The sequence below is a fragment of the Exophiala bonariae genome, assembly GCF_035927105.1.
Source record: "Exophiala bonariae strain CCFEE 5792 chromosome Unknown scaffold_18, whole genome shotgun sequence".
In the NCBI taxonomy this organism is placed as follows: Eukaryota; Fungi; Ascomycota; class Eurotiomycetes; order Chaetothyriales; family Herpotrichiellaceae; genus Exophiala; species Exophiala bonariae.
Window position 1 is genome coordinate 776,798 of NW_027042493.1, and position 25,815 is coordinate 802,612.

A 25,815-nucleotide genomic window follows, 5' to 3' on the forward strand; every position below is an offset into this window, starting at 1 on the left:
AGCCTCACACATATCCCTGTCTGGTGATGATGTTGTATCCTGGATCCTCAATTTGGATATCCGTCTTGATAAGGAAGTCCAGAGGCATTTCAACTAGCATACCTCTGATTTTTGCTAACTCTTCCTTAACTTGTTTGACACCTTCCTCTCCACTTGGAAAATTGCTCTTAGCAACATGTCCCCATTGAGCCATTTGCAAGCCGTCTGGTCCAGTGAATCTCTTCCAGAATAATGTCTGGTATTGCAGCCAAGTTTTGGCCGTGTCATCCGGCATCGGAGCAAAAACCTTACGAAATGCAAGTGTGTTATCGTGGGCGACTTGGTTCCAATGCTTTTGTGTGATATCGTGCAATGGATCTGCAACCACCTCATCCAAGAGCGAGCCAAAGTCGTATTCATTGGTTCCCGGGGCAGGGAAAAAGTGACTGTCAGGTTTTCGCATATCCTGGGGCGGCAGAAGGCCCAAATGCTTCCGAAAAAGATATCGTCGTAGTGTGGCTGCGAATTTGCTAGCTTGGTATGGTTTTCCGTTCATTAGAGTCTGAAGAGGAGTCTGGTCTTCGATCACCAAGGCAACTTCAGAATCGCGGCTGCCTTTGAGCGAACGGTCATTGAGGTTTGCAGACCCGATGACCACAACCCGGTCATCGGCAATCATTACCTTCGAGTGGACATACAATTCCTCACTGACAAAGGCGTCGATTTCTGCTATCGACCCACCACCCTGCCATGGGACTTTCCTGATGTCCGTATTATTTGCCATATAACACGAACTCACTGTGTCCCAATCGCTGGTATGGCTTGATACCTTTTGATATTTCTGATATGCTTCATGGTTTTGCGTTACCTCGTCGCCTTCGAACTCGCCGAATTCCTTCTGCGCACGAAGACCGAAAGGATCCACGATGTCGTCATGGTCCTGACTCGCCTGGGTATACTCGACTCCACTGGCTTTTTCAGTCTTTTGCAAGATAGCGCTCTCATTGATACGATCGTAATTGCGTAAATTGTAGAAACGAATGTAGTCGCCAGGCTCAACGCCCGCCCTCTTAATCTTTTCCAGAATACTGAAACCCCCACGATTGATGGACTTATATTGGAGCTTCATGATTGCCCGGGGAGGATGTCCTGTGATTAATGCTTGAAGGTCCCCTGGGAATGCAGGTACCGAAGGCATGACCACAATCACCTTGTACTTTTTCTTCTCTCGAGCAGCTTTCAAGACCCGCTGGACAAGTGCCTCACCCACCCTATTCCAGACTGTACCAATCCAGGACCCTGTAGCTGTGATGAAGAATTGGTGCTCTAGGTAAACAAAATGTTCACTTTTCTCGATGATATCGATGTAGGCGTTGTATACACTATGCTCCGTGGGTAAAGCACTGCTCCAATTGGCCACACTGCGGACAAATTGACAATTCATGTTGCCTTGTGCTTGGAGGTTGTGGTTTGAACTCGAATTAAGGTCTGTCGTGATCTCCGGTAAAGGTTCGTAGCGTTGATCAGCAGGCAAGCCAGTGTTATATTTCATCTTGTGGATGAAATTCCATCTTTGAACAAAATGTTTGCAGACATCCGAAACTGCCGATCCTGTAAAACTGATTGAGATATCTTGCCATCCCATTCGCGAAGTTGTCAACCGACTGAGCTTATTATGCTCCCATTTATCGAGATTTTTGAAATCCATCACTCGGGCGTTATTATAATCTTGGCCTGGGAATACAATCTCGTCGAGATTGCCAGGATGAGCATCAGCTATGGGATGCTGTATGGTGTCCCACCTCCCGTAAGATAGATCGATACCGCCCATGAATACTAAGCTCCTGTCACATATCACAACTTTCTCGTGATGAGCCCAGAGAAGGGTCGGACCGCCAGCGATGGCGAACATACTTTGTAGAGTATCGTCGGATATTTTGCCTAGCCCTGCGGCTCCACCAGCAACGACACTTTGAAGAGTGCTTTTAGTTGATGATATTGCACCTTTCACACCAGAATAATGGTCCGGGTATCTGAAAACGGAGATGTTTGGGTGTAGGGCTTCTAGAGAATGCTTGGTATGGTGGGAAGACACTGCAATCATGTTGTCAGATCTGCTGCATCAAAATATCTCCCAACCGTACAAAGCAAATTTATCTACGCCTTGTACGCGACTGTGGATTACTCACAGGACATGAACTGTGGTACCTCTCTGAACACCACCACGTTGACTTTAACACCACGTTCAGCCGCGGCCTGTAACATCCTATCGAGCCGATACTTCTCATTTTCCGACGGGGGACGTCTCAAATAGACCTCCGGGGAAAGAAACCCTGTCGCATGTCAGATCATTCCTATTTCACACCCGTGTTAGCAATATCACTCACATCCAAGTATCCAGATCGACTCCTTGACCTTCTCTAAAGCTTCAGAAACTGCCCAGAAGTAAGCACAGCCATCCACGTGGAATTTGACACTGTTGCCTTCTTGGACAGGTGCAGAGCTGTTATATCGATGTCTCAAGCTTGCATCTGGGGCGCCGACTAAGCCTGAGACGACATTTGTGATACTCCCTAAATTGATTTTGTTGGTGACATTATCGAGGTTTGCAGATTTCTGCAGGTTATGCGCTGCTGCGGACGCCTTGTTGATGAGGAACGACATCTCAAAAATTCAATAAAGCAATGATGGATCCTCAACCACACGAAACTGAGCTTCATGATGGGAAATCGGCGCGTATTTATCGTGACACTCGCCTTTCAGCAGGCTGTGATGATTTCTGCCTCATAGTCCATGCTTGCTTCTAATGGTCCACCAACTTGCAGATTCTTGTTTTCCCATCGCATGGAGCGGTACAAGGGTTGAAGGTTCCTCCCAGAATGCATGATTGGTTCAATCGGACTGCCAGGAAGCATTTGATCAGATCGTCTGTCAGCTGCATGAGAATCATCTGCAGAAGAACATGCTATCCTTCCTAATCAGCATCACCTGGGGAGCAAGTGAGCCCGTGAATCTGGGTCTATACGTGAAAACCCCGCATAATTCATGTAAAGATGTGATGAAATAATTGTTCAACCGTATTGCTGAACAATTAATGACAGCAAAGGAAAAGCTTTGCTGCGCCTCCAAGAAGAGTGTACGTAAGCTCATCAGAGCAGTAGCCACCGCAGATGACTATTGGCCGAGGAACAACACACAGGGAGGAGAAGGAAGATAGCCTGCAGCACATCCTACACTTTGAGTAAACACTTCATTTCGACTCGGTAGAGGTGTTGACAGCCAAAAAGGACTCTGAAGAGTCAATGGATCAGCTGGTGCTCGACTTGAAAGAGGAGAAGGACGGTTTTCACGTACAACCTATCCTGTCTCACGTAAATGAACACGAACCTCTTCGCTTATCTCCAATCATCCTAGGCGAAGCCGCATAGGCAGCACAACTCCCTTGCTAGCGGCAACGCCCAGCGAGACCTGGTCTTCAGCTGCCAGTACTTGCGTTCCACTCCGACATATCTCTGCTGGACTTCAATTTCGAATCCGGCAGCATGTTGAGTTCTCATGAACCATACTAGTGCAAGTATTGGTCAAGATATGGCCATCATACATAGCGACAATGGAATACCCAATAGGCCCAGCATTCCTTCCGGCGATCTGATGGAAGCATTATATGAGCAGAAAAGCCGCCTCCCTAATTGGAGCTGCCCAAATACCATTCTCGATCTAAAGCAATTGTTGGCTCACTCGAGAGGAGGCCAACTTCACCATCAGCAACATGTTCAAGTTTAAAGGAGGGACAAGTATCAACATCAACAGCCATGAGAACCAAAACCCCGACCCGATAGTAGCTATCTATCCACAAAAGGCGGCAGAAGATGCCCCATACTCATTAGCAGAAGCGGGCCTCCGTTCAGCCATTTTCATACCCGCAGATTTCAGATTCGGCTTGGATGGGAAGACGCCTGTTGTGCTGGTCCCGGGCACAGGATCATTTGGAGGCGAAGCGTTCCAGCATAACTTTGCAAAGCTGCTGCGTGGAAGCTCATTCGGAGATCCAGTTTGGTTGAATGTCCCTGGAAGGATGTGTGATGCTTCACCGAAGAATGCAGAGCATGTTGCTTATGCTATCAATTACATCTCAACGGTCTCGAACAAGCAGGTAGCAGTCATTGCTTGGTCACAGGGTAACCTCTCCACTCAATGGTCACTCAAGTATTGGCCGAGCACTCGTGCCCAAGTGAGCAATTTTATCTGCCTCTCGGCAGATTTTCGAGGAACGGTCAATGCCTGGGGTTTATGTCCCATCCCAGGGACAGTGCCTGGCACCCCAGCTGTCTGGGCGCAAACCAGAAACTCGAAATTCATCGCAGCTCTTCGATCTAATGGTGGCGATTCGGCATACGTCCCGACAACATCAATATACTCCGCGACAGATGAAGTTGTACAGCCCCAATTTGGTTCCTTTGCATCTGCCTTGATGAAGGATGAACGCAATGTCGGAGTGACCAATTGTGAAGTGCAAGTACAAGCCAGATTCACACCGGCGGGACTTGCATATTCTCATGAGGGAATAATGTATCACCCCCTAGCCTGGGCGCTGACGGAGGATGCTCTTACTCATGGTGGGCCAGGTTCTTTGACCCGGATCAACTTGAAGTCGGTATGCATGCATAGGAAAGCACCTGGGCTAAGCCTTCTCGACGCGACACAAACTCAGGCTTTGAGTGGTTGGTGCTTGAAGAGTATTCTCCTCTTCACCCCAAAGCCTTGGCGTGAGCCTGAACTTCCCATATTTGCCGCCGCGGAAGAGACTACATATGTCCCTGAAGTCATTGATGTTGTTGTTCCGCCCGTACCAGCACCAGCCGTAGCTGAGATAGCTATGCCTGGTGCTTCCAGCGCGTGAGAACTATCTAAAGATAGGATTTTTTAGGACAACAATCTGATTAGTCTGCAATTAATTTTTGTTTGCATTGCGTCAACAGAATGTTCGTGTTACTTACTTACTTGGAAGCGTTTATGACCATCTCAATGCTGGGTGGTAGAAAAGTTGCGACAGCGACAAGCCTCAAACGGGGATCGTGCTGGCATTGAAGTGCCTGTTGTTGAGTGGAGACGACCAGGGTACGAATGTCAAGAAGTAGTTTAGCTCGGTCATGAAATGCGCCCCGGGACAACTCCAGTCCGCTAAATCTTGTAAATGATTTCCTGTTCGTAAAAGATTTCTAAGCATCAAGGGCTTCTCATGCTTCAGGTATGACCTGGGAGCCAGCGTATGGGACATCGCCATCACCCATTTGACATGCTGAATTGCAAGATCTCACTACGAGAAAATGCTAGTTGACCTAAAGAACTATATATTCCCAAGTAGGAACTCAAGGAATTGCTTAGTTCAGCGTTCGACATTGTACGATTCTACCTCATTGCGCCTCTGTTCATAAAGTTCTGATAAAAGACTGAGAAGATAACACTGAGAAGATAACACTGAGAAGATAACACTGAGAAGATAACACTGAGAAGATGAAGGTTCTTGTCACTGGCGGGAGCGGCTTTGTGGCCGCACATTGTATCGACCAACTGTTGAAAGCTGGTCACCATGTGGTCTTTACAGTTCGCACCACAGAAAAAGGACAGAACATCATTCGTAATCACAGAGAGACTTCAACTAAAAAGCTCTCATTCGTTGTGGTGGAAGATATAGCGGCAAAAGGGGCTTTTGATACCGCCGTCCAAAGCGAGCCTCCCTTTGAAGGCGTCCTTCATACTGCTAGCCCATTTCATTTCAATGTCACAGATGTGAAGAGAGATATGCTCGACCCTGCGATTAATGGAACACGCGGTATCCTTTGGTCTATCAAGAAATACGCTCCAGGTGTATCACGAGTGGTCCTGACTTCATCTTTTGCTGCAATGGCAAGGCACGGCAACCATCCAGCTATTTACGATGAATCGGTGTGGAGTTCTCTTACAGCTCATGACGCCGAACTTCAAGGCCCTTTCGTTGCCTATTCCGCCAGCAAAACACTGGCTGAGCAGGCTGCGTGGGACTTCATGGACCAGGAACAGCCAAACTTTACGCTGACTACTCTCACACCACCTGCCGTCTTTGGCCCCGTCGTGCACTATCTGGACTCCCTGAACGCCATTAACACGTCAAACACACTCACACGCGATTTGATCCAAGGCAAAATGAAAAACAGCCTTCCTCACTCCCCGATCTTTCTCTGGATTGATGTTCGCGATCTGGCCACAGCGCATGTCAAGGCGCTTGCAGAGCCCAAAGCTAAAGGCAAGAGAATTTTCGTCGTGGCAGGCTTTTATAGAAACTCCGAGATCGCAGATGCCATCAACAAGAATTTTCCTCAGCTACAGGATCGACTCCCTGCCAATTATGCTGCTGAGCCATTGTCGTTCCCGTACGAAATCGATAACAGCCTGTCGAAGGAGATCCTAGGTATTCAGTACAGGTCTTTGGACGAATGCGTTCGGGATAGTGTCAACGCCATGCTCGCATTTAAGGCATGAGGTGGAGATTCTCTAGGAATCTCGTGCAAGCCATCTCGTAAGCTGTGGGCATCGTGGTTGGTATTCTGGGTCCATTTGGTCCCTTGCTATACTTGTTAGAGCCATTAGATTGTTGTTTAGAAAAGTATTAGGACGCCATTCACGCTCCTCTGACAAAGCTGGCCGTCGCGCTCCGCCAGGCCATGCTATCCGTGCAGGAACGATATTGCCAGATTCTGCGGCAGTCTTACCCATGGTGAGGATTCGGTTGTTTTGCTATCATACGTATTCTAATTTTCCACGCTCAGCTGTGCTTGGATCGATCGAGTAGTTTGCACCAAGCCTCAAAAACATGGTCTTGAATCGTGTAAAGCCCGTAAGAACTGTAATGGGACCACGATGACGTCGTAGATACCACAGATCGTGCCACCTGACGTGCTAAGCGAATACCTGGTACACATGCACCAGCAGAGGAGCAAATATTTGCCGATTCTATGATCATTTTGGAGGCGTGTAGCGCCCGCCTTTCAACTTCCACGCTGGGTAATGGCATGGTTGCAGCCAATAGTCTGTTGCACATGGCGAAATATCCGAGATATCTAGTACTGACGGCCATCTCGGACATCTGGTCTTTCGATGAGGACTTAAGCCTTGATCTCTGTATATCATGGCCAAGTGCTTCCCAGTCGTGAAGCCATTTCTCATATCGACGAAGTAGCTCACAGATGTCTTTGGCCAAGCAGATATGTCCCTCAGTACAGTCTTGCGCAACGAGGCTGGTCACCCTCCTGAACAGACCTGGGACATTCGCGGATATCATTGTGAGATCCAGGACCAGCGGCGATCGGGGCCCAAACTCCCCGTCATAAATCATTGAGGATTTAAGTGCTGACTGCCAGCCAGAGTTTTGCAGAAAACACTCAGTATTAGTGATTACCGAGTTCAAAATCTGGAAATTGGTGAGATGTGATCACAAAATTGGACTGTCTGCACACGTACCAGAAGCTCTGCTTGGGCAGCGAGCAAATCCCTACGAAATTCGGTATTCACACTGCCTGGCTCAAAAGACGCCAAAGCTTTAGAGGCTGCCTCCGCATGGTAATCGTTCCCAGGTTCGATTCTGAGCTCGAGAAGCTATATCTTGTGAGAGTTGTTCGTCTTATGTTCGTTCGCTACACACCTCGAACAAATCAAAGAGCAACACGGCCTTGTATAATCCCCAGTCGACCACGGATCGCGCCATCAACGCCATTCTCATGTTGCGAAGGGCTTCACGATAAACAATCTGCAGTTTCATCTGGTCCATTGCTCGTGAACCGTCTACATGAAGTGTCTGATCAATTCTGGCAACAACGCATTCAATCAATAGACTTGTCGCTGTATTCTCATGGTCCTTCTCTGCGAGAGCAAGTAAAGTTCTGGGTTGCGCCAGTCGACTTAGTCTGTTCAACCTCACAATATCGATGTGGGATGTCGCTGGATTGACATGGCGAATCAAATTATGGAGGAGGCTAACCTGAGCTAAATCCATTAACCTGGTTCGGCCTGCTGCTATGGGTAGGACTAGGGCAGGAGCTGAAGACGGCGTTACAGCGGAGCGATTGTCCTTGTTGAGAAACAGACTTAGCCGCTCGTCTGATGAACTCTCACTGTCATGTAAGTCAGAATGGCAAGAGTCGACTATAATGATATCTTGTTGATATTCCTCATTGTGTAGCAGAAAGTCAGGAATTTGACGAAGATTGACCTTAATGCCTTTGCCATTTCTTTGACGTGTCTTAGCTGCGGCGTGTCGAGACACCCGCAAGATCAGCTCGCGATTGGGGGGAAGCTGGAGTTGGCGGCGAGGAGATAAGGAAATGGACGACTGGTGCACAAAGGCAAAGCTCATTGCTCCTGTGACCTTACTAGATGCCTCTTATTGGATTACCCAAAAGGATCGATGCGTTGGATTGGAGTCTCAAATAGCGCGGCAGTAATGAGACTGGACTTGAAAAGGATAGCTGCATGCAAATGCTGCGAAGTGTGCTTAGCAATAGACATAGTCTAATTGAGGTGAAGTTGAAAGATAAGCTAGCACAGTCTCATTCGATTACTGATCCTAAGGCTAAACTAAAATCCAATTTTACTCCCCTCTAACATTTTCTATGAGACTTAATAGGACCAGAACGATACCAATTCACTTCATTTCAGCTGACTGCGAAAATTGTGGGGAAACGAAATGAGAGGGAGAATAGTGCCAGGCCGGTCATTCGGTCCGCAGGATCATTTTAACCACACTTGTTTAATGAACGCCTCGATATCATCAAGCAGGACTTCTGGCTGTTCCATTGCTGCAAAATGTCCTCCCTGGTCATGCTGACGATAGAAAACAAGGTCGCCTGTTGTTGCAGCCCATTTCTTGGGAATTGGTGCCAGTTCTTTAGGAAACCAAGAAAAGCCTAAAGGCTTTCTGATATACCATTCCGGGTTTTCATGTGCGCCGACAACCCCAGGCGTGAAGAGCTAGATCGATGGTCAGCAATTGTTAAATAGCAACGTCGTGTAAAAATGGGCGTTCAAACCTGACGATAGGGATAGATTGAACGTGGAAAGGTCTCAGTCAGCCAATACAGAGTGACTGATGCCAGAATTTCGTCGAGTGGTGGGTCATCATCTGTCCACGCAAGGAATTTTTCGCCAATCCTGGCACGCTACCATCAGCATCAATTATAGTATGCCTGGAAGCTATTCCAGACAGATTATGGGAGGTTCAACAAACCATGCGAGTAGGGATAGAGGATTTGCGGCAAGAACGAGGCCGATAGTACTGGGCTTAGTAGCATGCTGCAAGGCATATGCGGAACCAAGTCGTTTGAACTCGTCGGATCTTTCAAGCCCACGCATCTCTAGTTGGGTGATGCCGTCATCTGTAAACCCCTCTGGGCGAGGCATAATGCAAAAATTTACTGTGTCTGGTCAGGGTAGGCTTTAATTGAAAGCTGATCACACTTACTATGCAGTGCCTTGACCTCTGCATAGGTTGCGGCCATTACCCTTGACACCTTGCTCCCAATATCTCCTCCTTGACAAACATATCCATTTTCGAAGCCCAATTGAATCATTAGTGAGTTCATAATGCTCGCCACATCTTGAAGTTGAAAGTCTCGAGTGGTTGGTGGAGGGGAGGAGAAGGCGTAGCCAGGCAGCGATGGCACAACAAAGTGATATGGCAGAGTTTCAGGAGTATAACGCTTGGTGAGGATATCTAGGATGGAGAAAAATTCCATAACATTTCCAGGCCAACCGTGTAAGAGTAAGACCGGAACTGCATCCTGCTTCTGGGAGAACAATGCCACAAAGTGAACAGTGAAGACATCTCCGCCATGTGAGATGGGAATTAGGAAGTTCGGGAAGCCATTAAAGCGATCCTCACATACTTGCCTAGACTTTCTCAGCTGAACTGATCAGTAGCTTGTCTTTGTTCCATCCTTACCAGTCCCACTGCTCCCATCTTGCCTTAGCGTTGACCAGCCAGTTGCGTGATATTCCATATCTACCGTCTGTCTGCTCTCCTTCAAATGTTGTAGGACCTATCTTGGAGAGTCGCAAGAGCTGATGAAATTCGTCAAGTTGTTGCCTTGGAATCGAAATTTTGTAAGGTAGTGGAGTTCCCTGGGCACCATTCGGAATGGATGCGAAAGATCCTCCCATACTTGCTCAATGTTAACAAGCCCGATCTCCAAAGTGATGTTGAAGAAACGAAGACAAACAGACGGCGCTCTTCGTGAAGATGCAGTTCATCTCCTTGATTTATACTCAACAACTACATATTTCACGCTGGGTCTAAGTGGGACATCTCATGCCCCGTATGGTTACAAAGGCATGTCTCGATACACCACCTTGTCACATTGTATGTTCGCACACGCCTTACAAGGCGGTGTTTGTCCAGTATCAGATCAACATCTTTCCGATTCATCTCTGCATCAGCTTCAAGCCTGCATAACGAAAAACGTAAGTGGCGTAGCAAGACACAGGGGAACTCATAGCGCGTGCCCGGTTTGCGCTACTCACATTTATCTTTGGCAATGCATCCCGTATGAGGAAACTAAACTTCATTGGCGCAAACTATTAGGGTGAAGCCTGAACAAGTGAAGAGCCGCCTTGTGGTTGATGCATTTGAGACGCAAATATTCCGGCGCGCCTTGCATTTGACGTGTCCTGGGACTAGTTAGCGTATCCTGTCCTGGTTTTATCATCCGCGATAGGGGTACCTGACTAATACATTTACCGCTATGAATAATTACTTAATAACATAATTATTACGTCTGCAGTCTGTGGCATACGAGATCGCGGACTTCATTCAGATCTAGTCAGCACTACTATACGAAAGCCTATCGCTCTTGACTTAGTCTAGGGGCATGATTAACTGCCCCAGCCATTTCTCCTTTTCTTGAGTTCTAACGGATAAATTTGTTACTTTCTGCTACACGGGCTAGCTTCGAAGAGCGTGCGGCTGATTAACTAAAGTCGCATTTTGGACGTACAATATTTTGCGATGGAATGTGGGTGTGCAACCAAATATTGAGTGCAAACTACAAAGTATTCTAATGTTTCTGAGAGTACTAAGATCTACAAGAAAAGCAGAAAATCGCCGTTGTGAACCGAGCAAGATCGAATATACCCAATGCGCTTTCTGTTCCGGCTGATTCGCAACGATATTCATCGATTGGCTCAACCAATACCTGCCTTATGACCACATTGGGCGTCGACTTGCAGTCTTTTTTCAGACACTGTTACTAACAGAACTTTCGCAGGCCTAGAGCTAATAAGTGAGTGATGGGCAAATTCGCACTGCGTCTTCAAGCCAAGATCTCGAAGCTTGACCTCGAACATTTGCGGGTTCGAAAGTCTATCTTAATGTCAAGGTGTCTCGATGTCCACGCCCACTTCGATTTCAGGTGAGAAGATTGGTGAAAAGACATGTAGCAACAGTAAAGAGCCTATTGACGCCTACAGAAGAATGCCGAGGGGTCTGACCGCTGTGCTCGTTTAGTTGCAAATATCGGAGCAATGGTGCCGATGGCGAAGTTACACTGCAGCCAGAAAAAGATGCCGATGTAGTGTTGTGAATCTGAACCCTTCCCCAAACCCCGCAATATCCAGAAATGTGCTGGAAATCTGGAACAACTGCGGGACTTCCTACTAGTCACCAGTTAAGCAGTTGATCGGGCTGGGGCACTGTCCATTTGCGGAGAAGCATATTATGGATTGAAGAATGCGGAGAGCAAACCCGTGTCGAAATCGTACAAAGAGTAATCGTGGCGTACCACTTCGTGTGTATCAGTTGTAAATTTTCAATCCTCAAGGCTGGATGAAATTTGCTTTCGAAGGCTTTAGAAATACTAAGAAGTCTTTGAACAAGATATTTGAATCACGATGTCGGATGAATTGGCAGAGCTCAGAGCTGAAGTTAGGAGACTACATGCGAAGATACAAAAAGTGGAAGGTATGCTGTCGATGACAGTTCTTGTCTTTGAAGGAGGACTAACTCGGTTACAGACGAAGCAGAGATCAGGAAAGTCCATTTCAAGTACGGCTACTACTTGGACAAGTGTCTGTACAATGAGGTCAGTCAACAGCCCAACTATAACCTGAGGTTGTTCCTTTGCCAGTATGCTGAAAGAAATTTGGTAAAACCAATAGGTCGTCGACATGTTTTCCGACCATCCAGATGCATACGTAGAATTTCTGGGCTCACGGTATCGAGGCAAGGAGGGCATTCGACGACTTTACATCGGAAGGTTTCAAAACACATTCGTGAAGGGGCGAAATGGACCAGTGTATGGCTTCCTGCTCGATCACCCAATGATGCAGGAGATCGTAGACGTGGACCCTTCTGGCACGCGAGCCTGGGCACGAATCCGAGCTCTTATGTCTGCTGGTACTCATCAGTCAATCCAAGAAGAGCATCCACGAGGGCACGCGCAATGGTGGGAAGGTGGGCTCTACGAAAACGAGTATATCAAGGAGAATGGAGTGTGGAAGCCTTTCCGCTACCGGTACTTCCCTTTCTGGCACGCAGACTTCGATCGCGGATGGTCGCATACCAAGAAGAACTACATTCCCTGGCCAACAAAGACATTCCCTGAGGATCCAAATGGACCAGATGAGTTGATTGAACAACAGATGCTGTGGCCGGATACAAGAGTCATTCCGTTCCATTACGCTCATCCAGTCACTGGTGAGCAAGTCAAGGATGACGACCTCAGGGCACCGAAGTATGGACAGGATGTCAGCACTGCTCTGCCACCTCTGAGTTTGGCTTTGCCGGCGGATCAGCAAAAGGCTCTGGAAGCCGAGAAGGGGAATGGAGTGGAGAAGACTTCTGTGGCAGATGTTGTGAATAGCAACGGCGAGGTTGCTGATGCCACACCTGCTTGAGAACGTAACCAGAGTTGTAAAGCTTGACTTTGCATAGTCATTCGCAAATTTAAATCCCTTAAACCAAGAATATATTTCAGGCAAATAGTATCTGGTTGTGTCTGGATATGGGTAGGATGAAGTTGTAGCTGCCTTCAGTCAAACATAGTGATATTCACATAATGGTAATGTTCGGCACAGCCTTCAGTGATCATTTATTTAGTACTTAGAGCTTTAATGGCAGCCTGAAAACCCTTATAGCATTGCCTCTCGCAATGTCATCCTTGATCTTTTCACCATCTGATCCATCGAAGGTAACACTTCTCCACCACTCCATGCCCTCCTCAGTCTTCTCATATGGCGTGTCAATAGCGAATTGAACTCTGTCTACGCCGAGAAGTTCGACACATAACTTGAGTCCTTGAGTGAAGAAGTTGCCTGAGGTTGTGATGTGGACATTGTGCTTGAAGTAATACGTGTAGTCGTACTTACACGGGCGTGAGGACTGCTTGTGCGGCATATTCAACCAGTGATCGGCACGGTGCAGGTTGAAAGGGATGTTCTCCCCTAAATGGCCGACGACGATCTGCACTTTGGGAAAGCGATCGAAGACCCCTGTAAAAGCAGAAGAACTTCAGTTAGTATTGATTGCTCAAGGTGATGATTCTGAGGACGGAATGTTGAAAACTCACCTCCCGAGCACAGAGAGTAGATATGCCAACTGAGGTCCAGGTGAAACTGGACACCTGCACCCAGGAGATGACCTCTTTTGCCATACTGTGGTGCATCCGATGCTAAATCAGGTGGCGGCGGATATCTAGGATGAAAGTATATAGGTACATCGAGCTCTTCAACAACCTTCCAGAAAGGATCATAATCTATGGTATCATAATATGCTCTCCCCGAACCATCCGAGCCGGTCGATTGATAGTCATTGACCAGGCCACCGAAGAATCCAAGCTCCTGCACTGCTCTCCTGAGCTCGTTCCCAGCTTGAAAAGGGTCATGCATACTCAGGGCAGCAAGTGCTCCAAACCTTGTAGGGTTGATCTTGACCTGTTCGCTGAGCCACTTATTCGATCTGTCGGCCATTTGTTCTGCCACTTGCGGATCTGTCTGCCCTTGACACCCGGGTGAAGTATGTGCAAGGAGCATATACTCAACACCTTGTTCGTCCATGATACGTAAGCGATCTTCGTGTAGGTCAAGTAGCCGCTTTGCATGGCTTGCTGTAGCTGCATCGATGTCAACGAGGCCAGGGATCAGACATTTGATTGTTTCTCCAATGGTTGAAACGGAGCCTGGATCTATCGTCGCCTCTTCGATGGCAATCACGCCGCGCATTTTGATAGATTTTCTGATGGACAAGAACGATGTTCTCTAGGGTTTTGGCGATTGGAATAACGTCGACAAATGATCAGACAACTGACTTGCCTATCCATCTCTCTAAAAAGGTAGCATGTTTTCATTTTGCCCCTTTTGGAAGCGGAGATGCTTGCTGGCGTCCGTGTGGGGAAGAGACCCTGGAGGAGCCACGCAAGAACTGCAATCCCCTCATCGGTAACATGAATCCGAGAGAGTTAATTACCCCAGGTCATGGATTGGGCATCGACCGGGAAAGACAGGACGATCCTGAAAATCCATTTTCAAGGATGAAAACAGCATCCTACCAAGTGGTAGGTACATCTCGGCAGTTAGCCACCACACCTTGCCGAACGGTGCTTAGTCCAGGTCTTGCCATGCTTGGTAAATGGACTTTGACGACTCGCGATTCGCCGAATAGGTCGAGTATACCGGAAGTGTTCATAGGAAGATATGTGATAATTATATTCGATACAGCAATTAACAGCACAGAGTACATGAGGCTGGAGGTAAAACAGATAGAACAATAATGGCACATATTTACGAGCTCGCACCACAGGTTGTGTCGAACTACACGGGTGGTCGTAAGACCACCGACCATGTCAAGTATCCGGAGACTGGAGTGTTTCAAGGGTTCAACAAGCCTTCACGACTCGAAGGCGATGTTTTTGACCTAGAATTTGACGGCGTGATACCACCAGAGATTAATGGAACGTTCTATCGGATCCAACCAGACCATCGATTCCCACCGATATTTGAAGATGACATACACTTCAACGGCGATGGGAGTGTGACCGCAATACGCATCCAAAATGGCCATGCAGACTTCAAGCAACGATATGTTCACACCGATCGATATAATGCCGAGAGTCAAGCTCGGAGAGCCTTGTTCGGGAGGTACCGCAATCCATATACTGACAATGAGATTGTCAAGGGGATCGTGCGGACAGCCGCGAATACGAACATCACATTCTGGAGAGGCGTCCTTCTAGCCTCGAAAGAAGATGGTCCGCCATACATCATGGATCCTGTGACGTTGGAGACAATCGGACGGTACGATTTTGAAGGCCAAGTTCTGACACCAACATTTACTGCACATCCAAAATTCGATCCCGAAACAGGAGAGATGTTGTGCTTTGCTTACGAAGCTGGCGGTGATGGCCACGACGGCTCAAACGACATCGTTGTCTGGACGATTGATGCAGACGGGAAGAAAACTGAGGAGGCATGGTACAAAGCGCCCTTTTGTGGAATGATCCACGACTGTGGCATTAGCAAGAATTATATGGTTCTCCCTCTGACCCCGGTCAAGTGGACTTCGATGGATCGGTTGAAAGAGGGCCGGAACCACTGGGCCTGGGATCCGAAGGAAGATCAGTGGTATGGAGTGGTACCTCGGAAGGGAGGAAAGCCAGAAGATATTATCTGGTTTCGTGCCGACAATGGTGAGTTCTGTGATAGATCCGCCGACAAAGCCCTACTAACAGCTTTCAGCCTTCCACGGCCACGTTGCAGGTTGCTATGAGAACGACGAGGGACAGGTTGTCTTCGATCTCACCGTTGCCGATGGTAATGTCTTCTTTTTCTTCCCTCCACTGGACGAAAAAGAATCACCACTAGCCAAAAGAAACCAACTTAGAAGTCCAACGTGTCGATGGATCTTCGATCCGAAAGCCAAGTCCGGAACTCGAGTCACACCGGCGGAGACCTGGCTGACGAACGGAGAGTTTTCTCGAATCGATGACCGGTATGTAACAAAAGCATACAATCACTTCTGGCAGGCGAAAGTCGACCCAACAAAACCATACGATTTTGCTAAATGCGGTTCTCCAGCTGGTGGACTCTTCAACTCTCTGGGCCACTATACTTGGAACGAAAGAACAGAAGATGTCTACTTTGCTGGGCCGACCGCCACACTTCAAGAGCCATCGTTCATCCCGAAACACGATGGAGGAGAAGGCGAGGGATATATCATTGCTCTGCTGAACCACCTGGATGTGCTGAGGAATGATATTGTCATCATGGATGCATTGAATGTTGCGAAAGGTCCAATAGCGGTCATTCATTTACCATTCAAACTGAAGCTTGGCCTCCACGGGAACTTCGTGGATCAGAGAGATATTGAGGAGTGGCAGAAACGTCGATCTGCCTCAGGTGATCTGGGGCCAGCGCAGGCTGCAAAAGACCCTTTGCCATGGCAAGTTAGGCAGATGGAAACGAGTTCCGGTCCGGCTGATGAGAATCAGGTCAATGGGCATGCCTAGCTGACGACATATCCGTGTTGAGGACAGCTTAGCCCCTGGGTGTCCTCCAACCTCATATTATTCGGGCTTACAAGTAGTCAGTTTTGGAGAAATTGTGTCATCTTCAACAGGCTCATCGGTCGCCCCTGGAAGTCCCAGCCTTATCATGGAGAACACATGTCAAACCAACAGAAATGAAAAGGGGACTTTGTGAACTCTTGTCATTCTTCGTCTACCTTTCATGCCATACATCCTCGAGATCCCACCCAATCAACGCCAGTAGAGATTCTTCATCAACGACATGTAAGTCCCTTGTCATTTTCGCGCCTGCAACGGCTGCAGCCGCCTCGTCTTTCGCCATAGAAACTGTGATCCCTCATGTTAGTTCACCACCCGTAGATCCTGACAGGGCGCCGTAGGCTCCCGGCATTGGAAAAGAACTCACTATGTATATCCACCGCAGCGCGCTTCCCACTCCACATAGCATGCGGCACATTCGTACTGCCATCCGAATTGGCATCGCCAACGGCATATACGCCGGGAAGGTTCGTGCGCATCCCCGTTGTGAAGTTGGAAAACAATTTTCCATCGACTATCGTAACCCCAAGGGCTGCGCCGAGGCCCGATCGCTGGGTGTGTGGGAAAGAAGTGAAGAACACCCCTCGCTCCACGGCCGTGCCGTCGTCTAGGTGGATAATGAATTTGTCGTATTCGGCCTTGTCAACGGCGGAAGCCACCACCGCACCATCCTGTGTACGCTCGATGGCGGTGATTGTCCGATTATCTACCTGCACGTTATATGTTGCGAGCATTTGCTCCCAGTCGGGCTGTTTGGCGCCCAAGGCCTGCAGAACCGCTGGAGTCATAGATCCATTGACGAAAGCGATGAGATCATTGTTCAAGGTCGAAATCTCTTCCACCATACCAGGAATCTGATCTATGGTTGAAAGCAGGCCCATTGGTTGGTCACGATGCTCGTATCCATCGCACCATGGACACCAGTAGATGCCTTTGGACCAGTTCTCCGGCAAGCCTGGTGTTGTAGGGACGAGGTCTTTGATCCCAGTGGCGAGCACGATTTTCTGGCTCGTGTATGCTTTCCCAGTAGCATCGGTCACCATGAAGCTCGTGTCGTTGATCTTCTGTATGTCAACTATGGTGCCATTTTGCATGGAAACAGTCGGGTATAAGGAGATTTGGTCGCGTGCTGCGGCTCGGAAGTATGCTGGTGTGACACCTATGGGAAATAAGAGTCTGATTAGTAGCGGGTCCTTTTCCCTATCTATGATCCCAATCTTAGGATTTACTAACCATCACTGCCGATGATATCGTGTGCATGTCGGGTTGCACCATTGCGATATTCACCTGAATCGATGAGCAGGGCTGTTCTTCGCACGCGAGCGAGACCGCTCAAGGCACTCAGTCCCGCAGGGCCGCCTCCAATAATAATGACTTCGAAATCGGTCGGAGTTTGAAGGGATCGTTTAGGGATTGGCGATGCTATCACACCAAGAGGAAGTAGCAGCGCAATGACACAGATATTCCAGCAAGAAGTCCACATTTTGCCTCTTCGGCGAGAGTTGGTCGTCGCTTGAAGATGAAAGACACAGCAGATCAGCACTTGACTCCAGAGAGGTGGTTACTCTGGGACGCAGCATTTTACCGGCGACGGAGCACATTTTGTGGTCGATCAAAAATCCAAAATATCTCAACGTAGCATCTGGAGAATTCTAATAAAAGAACGCCTTGTTCATGAACCGTTGCGCTATGGTAGCAATGCAAACTCAAGAGGCAATAGTACCCATATACTTCCGGTTCATGTGTGCACTGGGCTCGATCGCGTCCGTGCGCAACTGCCATTGGGCGGTAGACTTTGGTAGAGCCTCAGGCGCACGGTCTTTACGACCAACGCCTATTTTGGGCCAGACTCGGCGAGCTTGGGGAAAGGCAAGGCTGGCTTGGCGCGGAAAGTACTCCACTGGCAATGCTCTGGAAGGATAGCTAGGCTACCACGCTGCTTGCCATCGTTGTAACTATTTTGATGTTCGCTGCTTGATAGGCACAGTTCGCAAGGCTTGGATGTCGCGCATCAGGGCGAATTGGTAAACTCCAGTGAGGGTGCTTTCGCTACCTCAGTCACCGAAGAGGCAGTAGTGGGTAATCTCTATGAAGCGGACAAGTATCTAGAGTAGATAATCTGCCTGATATTCACGGCAGTCATTGGACTGATTGGCAATTCTTGCAAAGCATCATACATAGCTCGATGTGCCCATCGACGAGAGACGAAAAGATGTCCATCAGTTGCATGGCGAGCCTTCCAGGATTCAAGATTGCGGCGGAGGATGGTGGGGAGGAGTGAGGTTCCAGGTGCAAAATGACCCCATATGGGGCTTCGGTCGAGGGGCTCTCTCCACACAACTGGATCTAACTAACTAGCTGCAGAATGCTGCTGAAGTGGATGGGCTTATCAATGCCGAGAAGTTGCGGACCGTATACCACGGAGCATGGCTCCGAGTTCTGCTTCTGAGTGCACGAAATATCGGCAGTTGATATGTTGGTGCTAGCTGGTATTTATCGCCCGTCTTGGCTACATCATACAGGTTTATGACGATAACATTCTGATGATTGCGATCAGGCAAGAACACCAGCTTAACGAGTCATCTTCTCACAGTCGGCGTCAACATGGGTTCGATCCAGGAAATTGAGACGAGGTTGTTCATTAATGGCAAGGTGTGTGCTAATATCTGGGGGTTGCTGGAGAGAGGATGAATTGATCAGTTTCTAGTTTGTGAATTCTTCAGATGGCAAGACATTCCCATTGAGATCTCCAACAACTCGAGAGATCGTTGCTGAAGGTAAGCTATTACTCGAGCGGGATCATTTTCCATGGGGCAGCCGTCATTCTCATCGAAATTTTGTTCGTGGCGAAGGTCTAGAATTGGACTAATGCTGTAGAAACAGTTCACGAGGCCAGTGAGCAAGACACAGATGCAGCAGTCGCCGCAGCAAAGGCTGCATTTCCAGCATGGTCTGCCTTGTCACCAGCCGATAGAGGAGCCTACATGAAGAAGCTTGCTGGCTTGCTCCATCAAAGTGGAAAGGAGCTATCACAACTAGAGGCCATTTCAATGGGGAGACCTATTGGGGGGTATTTCGATAATCACGCTTGTGCGAGCGCATTTGAGCACTATGCTGAAGCTGGCTATGATGCACAGGGTGCCAGCAGTCTGAACACTCCGGGATTTGTGAACATGACTTTCAAGCAACCATATGGCGTGGTCGCTGCGATTATCCCCTGGAACGTGCCGCTGGTCTTCTTTGCAAATAAAGTCGCTCCTGCAATAGCTGCAGGGAATACAGTCGTGCTGAAGAGCAGTGAGAAAGCACCTTTGACGGTAAGTATTTGAGCGCTCGATGACTTCCTCGTGACCGCTGTTCTTACTAATATACGATCAACAGTCTGCAAAGGTCGCCACCTTGATTGAGAAAGTAGGCTTTCCTCCTGGGGTCATAAATGTGATATCAGGCCATGGACAAACATCCGGCGCAATATTGTCTTCTCACATGGACGTCAGGGCTCTGAGCTTCACCGGATCATGTCGCACCGGGCGTCTCATCCAGGCGGCGGCCGCTAAGTCGAACCTGAAAAACGTCATTTTGGAATTGGGAGGAAAGTCACCAGCCGTCATCTTTGAAGACAGTAACATCGACAACGCAGTGGCCGACACACAGAACAGCATCCAGTGGAATAGCGGCCAGGTCTGCATGGCAAATAGCAGAATATATGTACAAGAGAGTATCGCCGATGTATTCGTGGAGAAATTCAAGGCCAAATTCGCAGCTGTCTCTGCAGGTGATCCGCTGGATGAAAACACAAATCATGGTCCTCAAGCCGACGGGGCTCAGTATGAAACGGTTCAGAGATATATCGCTGCAGGTAAGGAGACTGGCCAATTGGTTCTGGGTGGCACTCAGGAAGTTTCCGGGCTATCCGATGCCGCCAGCAAGGGTTATTTCGTGGCCCCTACGGTATTTCTACAGACTGCCGAGGACGCAGCCGTCATGAAAGAAGAGATCTTTGGGCCAGTGGTTAACATCAACACGTTCAAAACCGAAGCTGAGGCGATCGCTAAAGCCAATGACAGCGAGTTCGGCCTGTATGCGGCGGTATATACCAAGGATATCAATCGAGCTATGCGATTCGCCAAAGCGCTTGAGTCAGGAACGGTTGGCGTCAATTGTACGAGTCCGAGCCTCGCCCGAGATATGCCATTTGGTGGCTACAAAAGTAGCGGCATAGGAAGAGAAGGGTTTGGCTACACCTTGAACAACTTCCTAGAGACCAAGACGGTGTTGATCAAGATCGAGGAGTAGCTGGCGAAATGAAGGTCAATATAAAACAGATTTTCTTTTCTTTTTAGAGCCAAAGAAACTCGTGTAGACGTGAATTCGTCCGGGTAGAATGTCCACCTTATAATACATTAAATTCTCAGCTTGTCTTCCACCACTGAAAGCGTCTCGGCTGACATGCTGCAAACCGGGTTCTCAACCTCTGTGTAGCAATGTTGCTTGTGGTCACCTCCCAGCCGAAGGGGGCTGTCGGTCAAGTATATCTCTAAGCTGAGACTCTGCGCTTACAACAGGATCCTTGTTGCCGTACGCCCACGAAGTCAAAGTCCGAAAGTCGCGACGTGAAAGAATAGCTTGCAACCTTTCGCGGAAACTCGACTGTCTTTGGGCAGGCGCAGTATTAGGCCCTTCGAACAGCTCGGTATAGTCATAGCTATACAAAGGGTAATGACGGCCGCTTTCAGACACAATAGGTGGATCAGACAAAGTGATTGCATTCGCGCCGGCAAGAAGATATGTTTCAGAGACCACTGCGTTTGTGGTTCTGGCCGGGATCCGTTCGTCTGTCTCTTCGTGAATCCGACTATGAAGCAATTGCCGCGAGGAAACAGATACTGGTTGTGTCATAGTAGGATCGAATGGCTCCACAGAAGGCATGGGCTCAGGCAGAACAGGAGGAGCCGAGTAGTGACGGATAGGACTCGTTGGCGGCCGGGAGGACGGTCCTGCCACATCATTTTGCATTTGTCTCATTCGAGGAACAGCCTGTAGTCTCTCTAAAAGGCCATACGCTGCAGAACCGGCATGGCTGCCTTCGACCAAGCTCGCATCTTCTCTGAGGATAATAACATCGTCCGTAGCAGCCAGTCGTTCGTTACTCGAGCTGGCCTCGGCGACAGCCTGCAAGGGACTGCTCGTGGCTCTGATTTCCCCCTGCGGAGGCAAGTGACTTTCATGCTGATCAGCAAGGACCAGACGACTTCTCCCTAAGATCTCAGATATGGCATTGATATCTTCTTCAACATCCTCTGCAATAGCTGCCAGTATTCCCTGAATACTGAACTCATACAGTGGAGGCAGCTCATTCGGCTTGATATTGTGATTCATGGTTCTCCTTCCTTGCTGGGCGCGACCTGGAGGACGAGACTGGATTGCGGCATCGTACGAGTTAACACGATGGACAACGGGTTGAGTAGGGATCGTGGTCACACTCTGGCCACCAATGGATGGTGTTTGGAGATTTCGCGGGAGACTCGAGCGAGAAGCATTGAGCTGCTGGAACTGAAGGGCAGTGGGTAGTGGGGAGATGTTGGAACGCTCGCTGCTGCGCAAGTAACTCGAAGACGGAGGGAGGGATCTTGCCTGTCCATGTTGCGATGTAGTGGCAAGAAATGCCCATTGTCCGCCAAAGCGGCCTGACGACGTGTCGCGTTCCATGGTTTCTAGGAGCAACAACACATCATTGGGGTTCTTTGCGCTTGAATCAAGAACAAGCTTGACGACTTTCAGTGCAGGCAAGCGGTTTGTCTGCGCCTAAGATGGAGCTTACAACCCCGGCCGACAGAGAATGGAGGCTTGTCGCATGACTGCAGGCTGGTAAGCAGGCAGCGGATGAACTCAGACGACTGATGAAGCGTCGAGGTGCGAACAAGTTATTAGTTAGTTGCGCAGTGAAAGAAGAGTTTCAGAACGTGGCAGGGGATTATTTGCGGAGGGATGACCCCAAACCTTCGCGCTTGGATTTCCTACCATTTCCACGATCCACATCATCCCACATTGTGGCTGTCTTTTCTCTGTAACACCCGATCGTATCGTGATTCGTACGACAACCTGCATCTGCTGCCCTACGACATGCTGCGGAAGCTGGACTCTGACATCCGAGGAATGTCACGCATCGCCTGGGTTTATTCCCTGCAACGAAGATTGAACCTGCAATTGAAACAATCTTGGCCCAGATGACAATCTGATCTGTGCAACATTGAGCAGAAAAGAATAGTCGCAGGTGCAATCGAGACCGGCATTGGGTAGTCTACTCAATTCTTCTTGACCTTGTCGGAAACACGACTGTGCCCCCCAGAACAACACCACATCATACGGCAGGTGATGAGTATGGCCAGGCATCATGCTCAGAAGGAGGGTGGTAGGACAACGCCATGGACCCCAATGAAGTCAAATATTAATCTCAAGGGCTTGAAACGATAATAATTCTTTAGGTCTGAGATCCGTACAGTGGCAATACTTGTTCAAAGCAAGCTGAAGTGAGTTTCACCCACTACTATGATTCGATCTTGTTCCATCAAACGAAATCGAAGTAGGTCTCTATCTTATGGCTTGTCCTCCGCCATGAGTTCCATGTCCAGGAGGCAAGGCCCTGCCCTTCTATTTTCGGATCTCCCGTGCTGGCTATACCAAGATATTTTTCGATTAGAAAGTCGAGCTCGGGTATCTTAACAACCCTGGCGTTGACCTGCACTCTCCTTTAGTCAATACCACAAGCAAAAAGAATTAGAAACGCATTCACAAATGGAGGTCCTCCTCGACGGAAGAAGATTTTGTACAGGATCTGGCTCCTCGTATGAAGCTGAGGAGCTCTCTTCGATCGAACTCATGCTTCAATGTCATCACTTCGAAGAAATTAGTCAATCTAGACTCCAGGTACGCAATGAGGATTGTGTTCAACATCGTGGCTCATGTCATCCTTCGTGCTCGTCCACTTCACTAGACTCCGTTGCGACACTTCAGTGTCGGAATGTGAATGTCCTAGCACTTTTCTCGTTCCATCCAGGCATGCGGCCATTAGTTTTATGGCTTCTTCATTGCGACCCTGATCTTTCAACGTCAAGGCAAGGTTATTCATTACCAACAGTGTATCAGGATGCTCTTTTCCCAGTTTCCTTGACCTCGCCTCCAACACTTGCCTACCCAGCTCTTCCGCTTGCATCAACCGACCTTGTTCATGGAAAACAGATGCGAGCTTGCTCAGACTTTGTAGGGTGAAGGCATGCTCAGATCCTAGCACTTACACCTGCAGTCTCATTACATGTTCAATGAGCTCTCCCGCCTGCTGCCAATGACCTTGGTCAAGATGGAGTGTCACCAAGTTGTTCGCGGTCGTCAGCGTGTCGGGTCGCTCCTTCCCATCTTGAGTCTCCCCACCTTCCCGAAACACCATGGACACCATGGATTACTTCCTCTCTGGCCCCGGCCACCATGCTCTCCTCTCTACCAGCACACATCATCACAGCCATCATGAAGCTCGATTTCAATCCTGTTGAGCAAATCCTGAATCTTGCCAACCTTTTGGTGAAAATAGATGCTCCTGCCTGGTACATCAATCCCGACTTCTCGTTTTTGTTCAGAGACGAAGAACGGAACAACCTCAACAGCATCTCCAACACCTGCAACCTAGAGCTCGACAAATCCCTAGGTGCGGTTCTCCAGAGCAGCAGTCCCCCATCAATCGAGTACTTCGAAGGCTTGTCTCCACCCTATCGTGGGATATGGGGAGTCTACGCCGTCGTTATGCAGCAGCCAGGCTAGAAGCCTGCACTCTACATAGACTCAGGGACATCTGAAACTGAAGGTGGCTTGATCAGCAGAACGAAACATTACAAGCCCAATGATCCCAAGATGCCTCGCCATGTCAAATTGAAGATGGACCAGGGTTACGATATCGCCTCGGTCGGTTTGCTCTGCTCTTCACCAATCCCCCCTCCCGGCCTCCAAGCTCGAGCTATAGGCCTCTTCCTGCTGCTTGAAGCTGTCTTCTGCACAATCTTCCATGGTAAATTCGAGATGATTACCGATCAATATTACGAGCACATCCTACTCTGGCAGAGAGATGATGTATCATGGCTTCCATTATGCTCACACCTTTCTCTCAAACAACATGTTCGTGGTGACTTGTCTTTGACCCCCGAAGAGCTTGAGATCCAGGCTGCGATTCGAGAAGCTCGGGACAAGCAGAGGAGGAATGAGAACAACCGGAACTGGCGCGAAAGGGAGAAGACCAAAGATCCTATTGCATACAAAGCGAGAATGTATGAGGGGCATGCCGCCCGGTATGAGAAGATCGAAGATGAGAAACGAGCTTACGACCGAACGAGACGGGCCGAGGCCAAAGATGAGAGAAGATTTTTATGCGAAGACTGCGACATCCCGCTTTCTTCTCAATACAAGTTGACCAAGCATCTCGACAGCCAGTCACACCGTGATACTGTTGCCGGTATCGAAAAGCCTGCTCCCCACCGCACAACCAGCTGGCAGAAAGAAAGAAGAGAGAGCAATTGCCCTCGGTATCTGGGTCTGCAAGCTCTGCCGCTCGAACAAACCTTTCACCAGCAAAGCGACATATCAAGCCCACCTCAAACTGCCTCCCATAAGAAGAAGGAGGCCCAGAATCTCGCCTAGGATTCTAAAATGTATTCATTCTTGTCTGCCAATGCTAACGGGACCGCCTCGTGCCCTTCATCCAGCATCACGGTTATGGCATTCATCTCGAGGGGTTTAACGCATACCAGGCCGACCGTGTAAGCCTCGCAAGGGAAGCACTTCTTGGACGCCATATTCAGGTGGGAGGCATGTGAATTTTTGGTAGGTACGACGGTGAAATCGCCAGGAGGAGCTCCTTAATGGACTGAAGGTGCATCAGAAGGGGAGGGAGATGCGCCAAAAGGGCAATTCTGGGATGGGTTTGAGCAGACTGGCCGCTCTTACGGGCAAATTATGAAGCAATTCGCACGACGGAGTAGGCCTCTGCGCCACACCCAGGAACGACATGTTTCAACAGATCGGAAAGGAAGCATCGTTAATTTTGTTTGATCAGGCTGAGATATGCGCGGCGTCAAGTCGGTCAATTCTGATAGGCACTGGCAGATGTTGGAGTCCTCGTGTTGAGAAACTCGGTCCAACTATTTTCCATAATATCCACCTAGCACTACTGTGGTCTAGCTCACTTTGTGAGTCTTGGCAAATCTTGCAG

At 48.8% G+C, this 25,815-nt stretch overlaps 10 protein-coding genes across 10 annotated transcripts; 6 read left to right on the forward strand and 4 right to left on the reverse strand.

Annotated features, from left to right (window-relative positions):
• Positions 1-4: 4 nt before the first annotated feature.
• LTR84_004210 (uncharacterized protein) lies at positions 5-2,643 on the reverse strand (the record flags this gene model as incomplete). Its single annotated transcript, XM_064847788.1, has 3 exons — positions 5-2,073; positions 2,169-2,312; positions 2,367-2,643. The coding sequence occupies 3 exons, from the start codon at positions 2,641-2,643 to the stop codon at positions 5-7; spliced, it is 2,490 nt and encodes an 829-aa protein (XP_064704900.1).
• Positions 2,644-3,748: 1,105 nt separating this feature from the next.
• LTR84_004211 (uncharacterized protein) lies at positions 3,749-4,879 on the forward strand (the record flags this gene model as incomplete). The annotated part of the gene is made up of 1 exon (XM_064847789.1): positions 3,749-4,879. One exon carries the CDS (start codon positions 3,749-3,751, stop codon positions 4,877-4,879), a length of 1,131 nt encoding a protein of 376 aa, XP_064704901.1.
• A 614-nt stretch (positions 4,880-5,493) lies between these two features.
• LTR84_004212 (uncharacterized protein) lies at positions 5,494-6,498 on the forward strand (the record flags this gene model as incomplete). The annotated part of the gene is made up of 1 exon (XM_064847790.1): positions 5,494-6,498. One exon carries the CDS (start codon positions 5,494-5,496, stop codon positions 6,496-6,498), a length of 1,005 nt encoding a protein of 334 aa, XP_064704902.1.
• A 5,397-nt stretch (positions 6,499-11,895) lies between these two features.
• LTR84_004213 (uncharacterized protein) lies at positions 11,896-12,900 on the forward strand (the record flags this gene model as incomplete). Its single annotated transcript, XM_064847791.1, has 3 exons — positions 11,896-11,965; positions 12,019-12,086; positions 12,163-12,900. 3 exons carry the CDS (start codon positions 11,896-11,898, stop codon positions 12,898-12,900), a joined length of 876 nt encoding a protein of 291 aa, XP_064704903.1.
• Positions 12,901-13,105: 205 nt separating this feature from the next.
• LTR84_004214 (uncharacterized protein) lies at positions 13,106-14,223 on the reverse strand (the record flags this gene model as incomplete). The annotated part of the gene is made up of 2 exons (XM_064847792.1): positions 13,106-13,494; positions 13,572-14,223. 2 exons carry the CDS (start codon positions 14,221-14,223, stop codon positions 13,106-13,108), a joined length of 1,041 nt encoding a protein of 346 aa, XP_064704904.1.
• Positions 14,224-14,770: 547 nt separating this feature from the next.
• LTR84_004215 (uncharacterized protein) lies at positions 14,771-16,505 on the forward strand (the record flags this gene model as incomplete). The annotated part of the gene is made up of 2 exons (XM_064847793.1): positions 14,771-15,686; positions 15,736-16,505. The coding sequence occupies 2 exons, from the start codon at positions 14,771-14,773 to the stop codon at positions 16,503-16,505; spliced, it is 1,686 nt and encodes a 561-aa protein (XP_064704905.1).
• A 365-nt stretch (positions 16,506-16,870) lies between these two features.
• LTR84_004216 (uncharacterized protein) lies at positions 16,871-18,045 on the reverse strand (the record flags this gene model as incomplete). Its single annotated transcript, XM_064847794.1, has 2 exons — positions 16,871-17,721; positions 17,796-18,045. 2 exons carry the CDS (start codon positions 18,043-18,045, stop codon positions 16,871-16,873), a joined length of 1,101 nt encoding a protein of 366 aa, XP_064704906.1.
• Positions 18,046-19,166: 1,121 nt separating this feature from the next.
• On the forward strand, positions 19,167-20,858 carry LTR84_004217 (uncharacterized protein; the record flags this gene model as incomplete). The annotated part of the gene is made up of 4 exons (XM_064847795.1): positions 19,167-19,214; positions 19,270-19,339; positions 19,446-19,879; positions 19,944-20,858. 4 exons carry the CDS (start codon positions 19,167-19,169, stop codon positions 20,856-20,858), a joined length of 1,467 nt encoding a protein of 488 aa, XP_064704907.1.
• Positions 20,859-21,059: 201 nt separating this feature from the next.
• LTR84_004218 (uncharacterized protein) lies at positions 21,060-22,271 on the reverse strand (the record flags this gene model as incomplete). Its single annotated transcript, XM_064847796.1, has 1 exon — positions 21,060-22,271. The coding sequence occupies one exon, from the start codon at positions 22,269-22,271 to the stop codon at positions 21,060-21,062; it is 1,212 nt and encodes a 403-aa protein (XP_064704908.1).
• Positions 22,272-24,083: 1,812 nt separating this feature from the next.
• On the forward strand, positions 24,084-25,244 carry LTR84_004219 (uncharacterized protein; the record flags this gene model as incomplete). The annotated part of the gene is made up of 2 exons (XM_064847797.1): positions 24,084-24,327; positions 24,400-25,244. The coding sequence occupies 2 exons, from the start codon at positions 24,084-24,086 to the stop codon at positions 25,242-25,244; spliced, it is 1,089 nt and encodes a 362-aa protein (XP_064704909.1).
• Between the last annotated feature and the right edge of the window lie 571 nt (positions 25,245-25,815).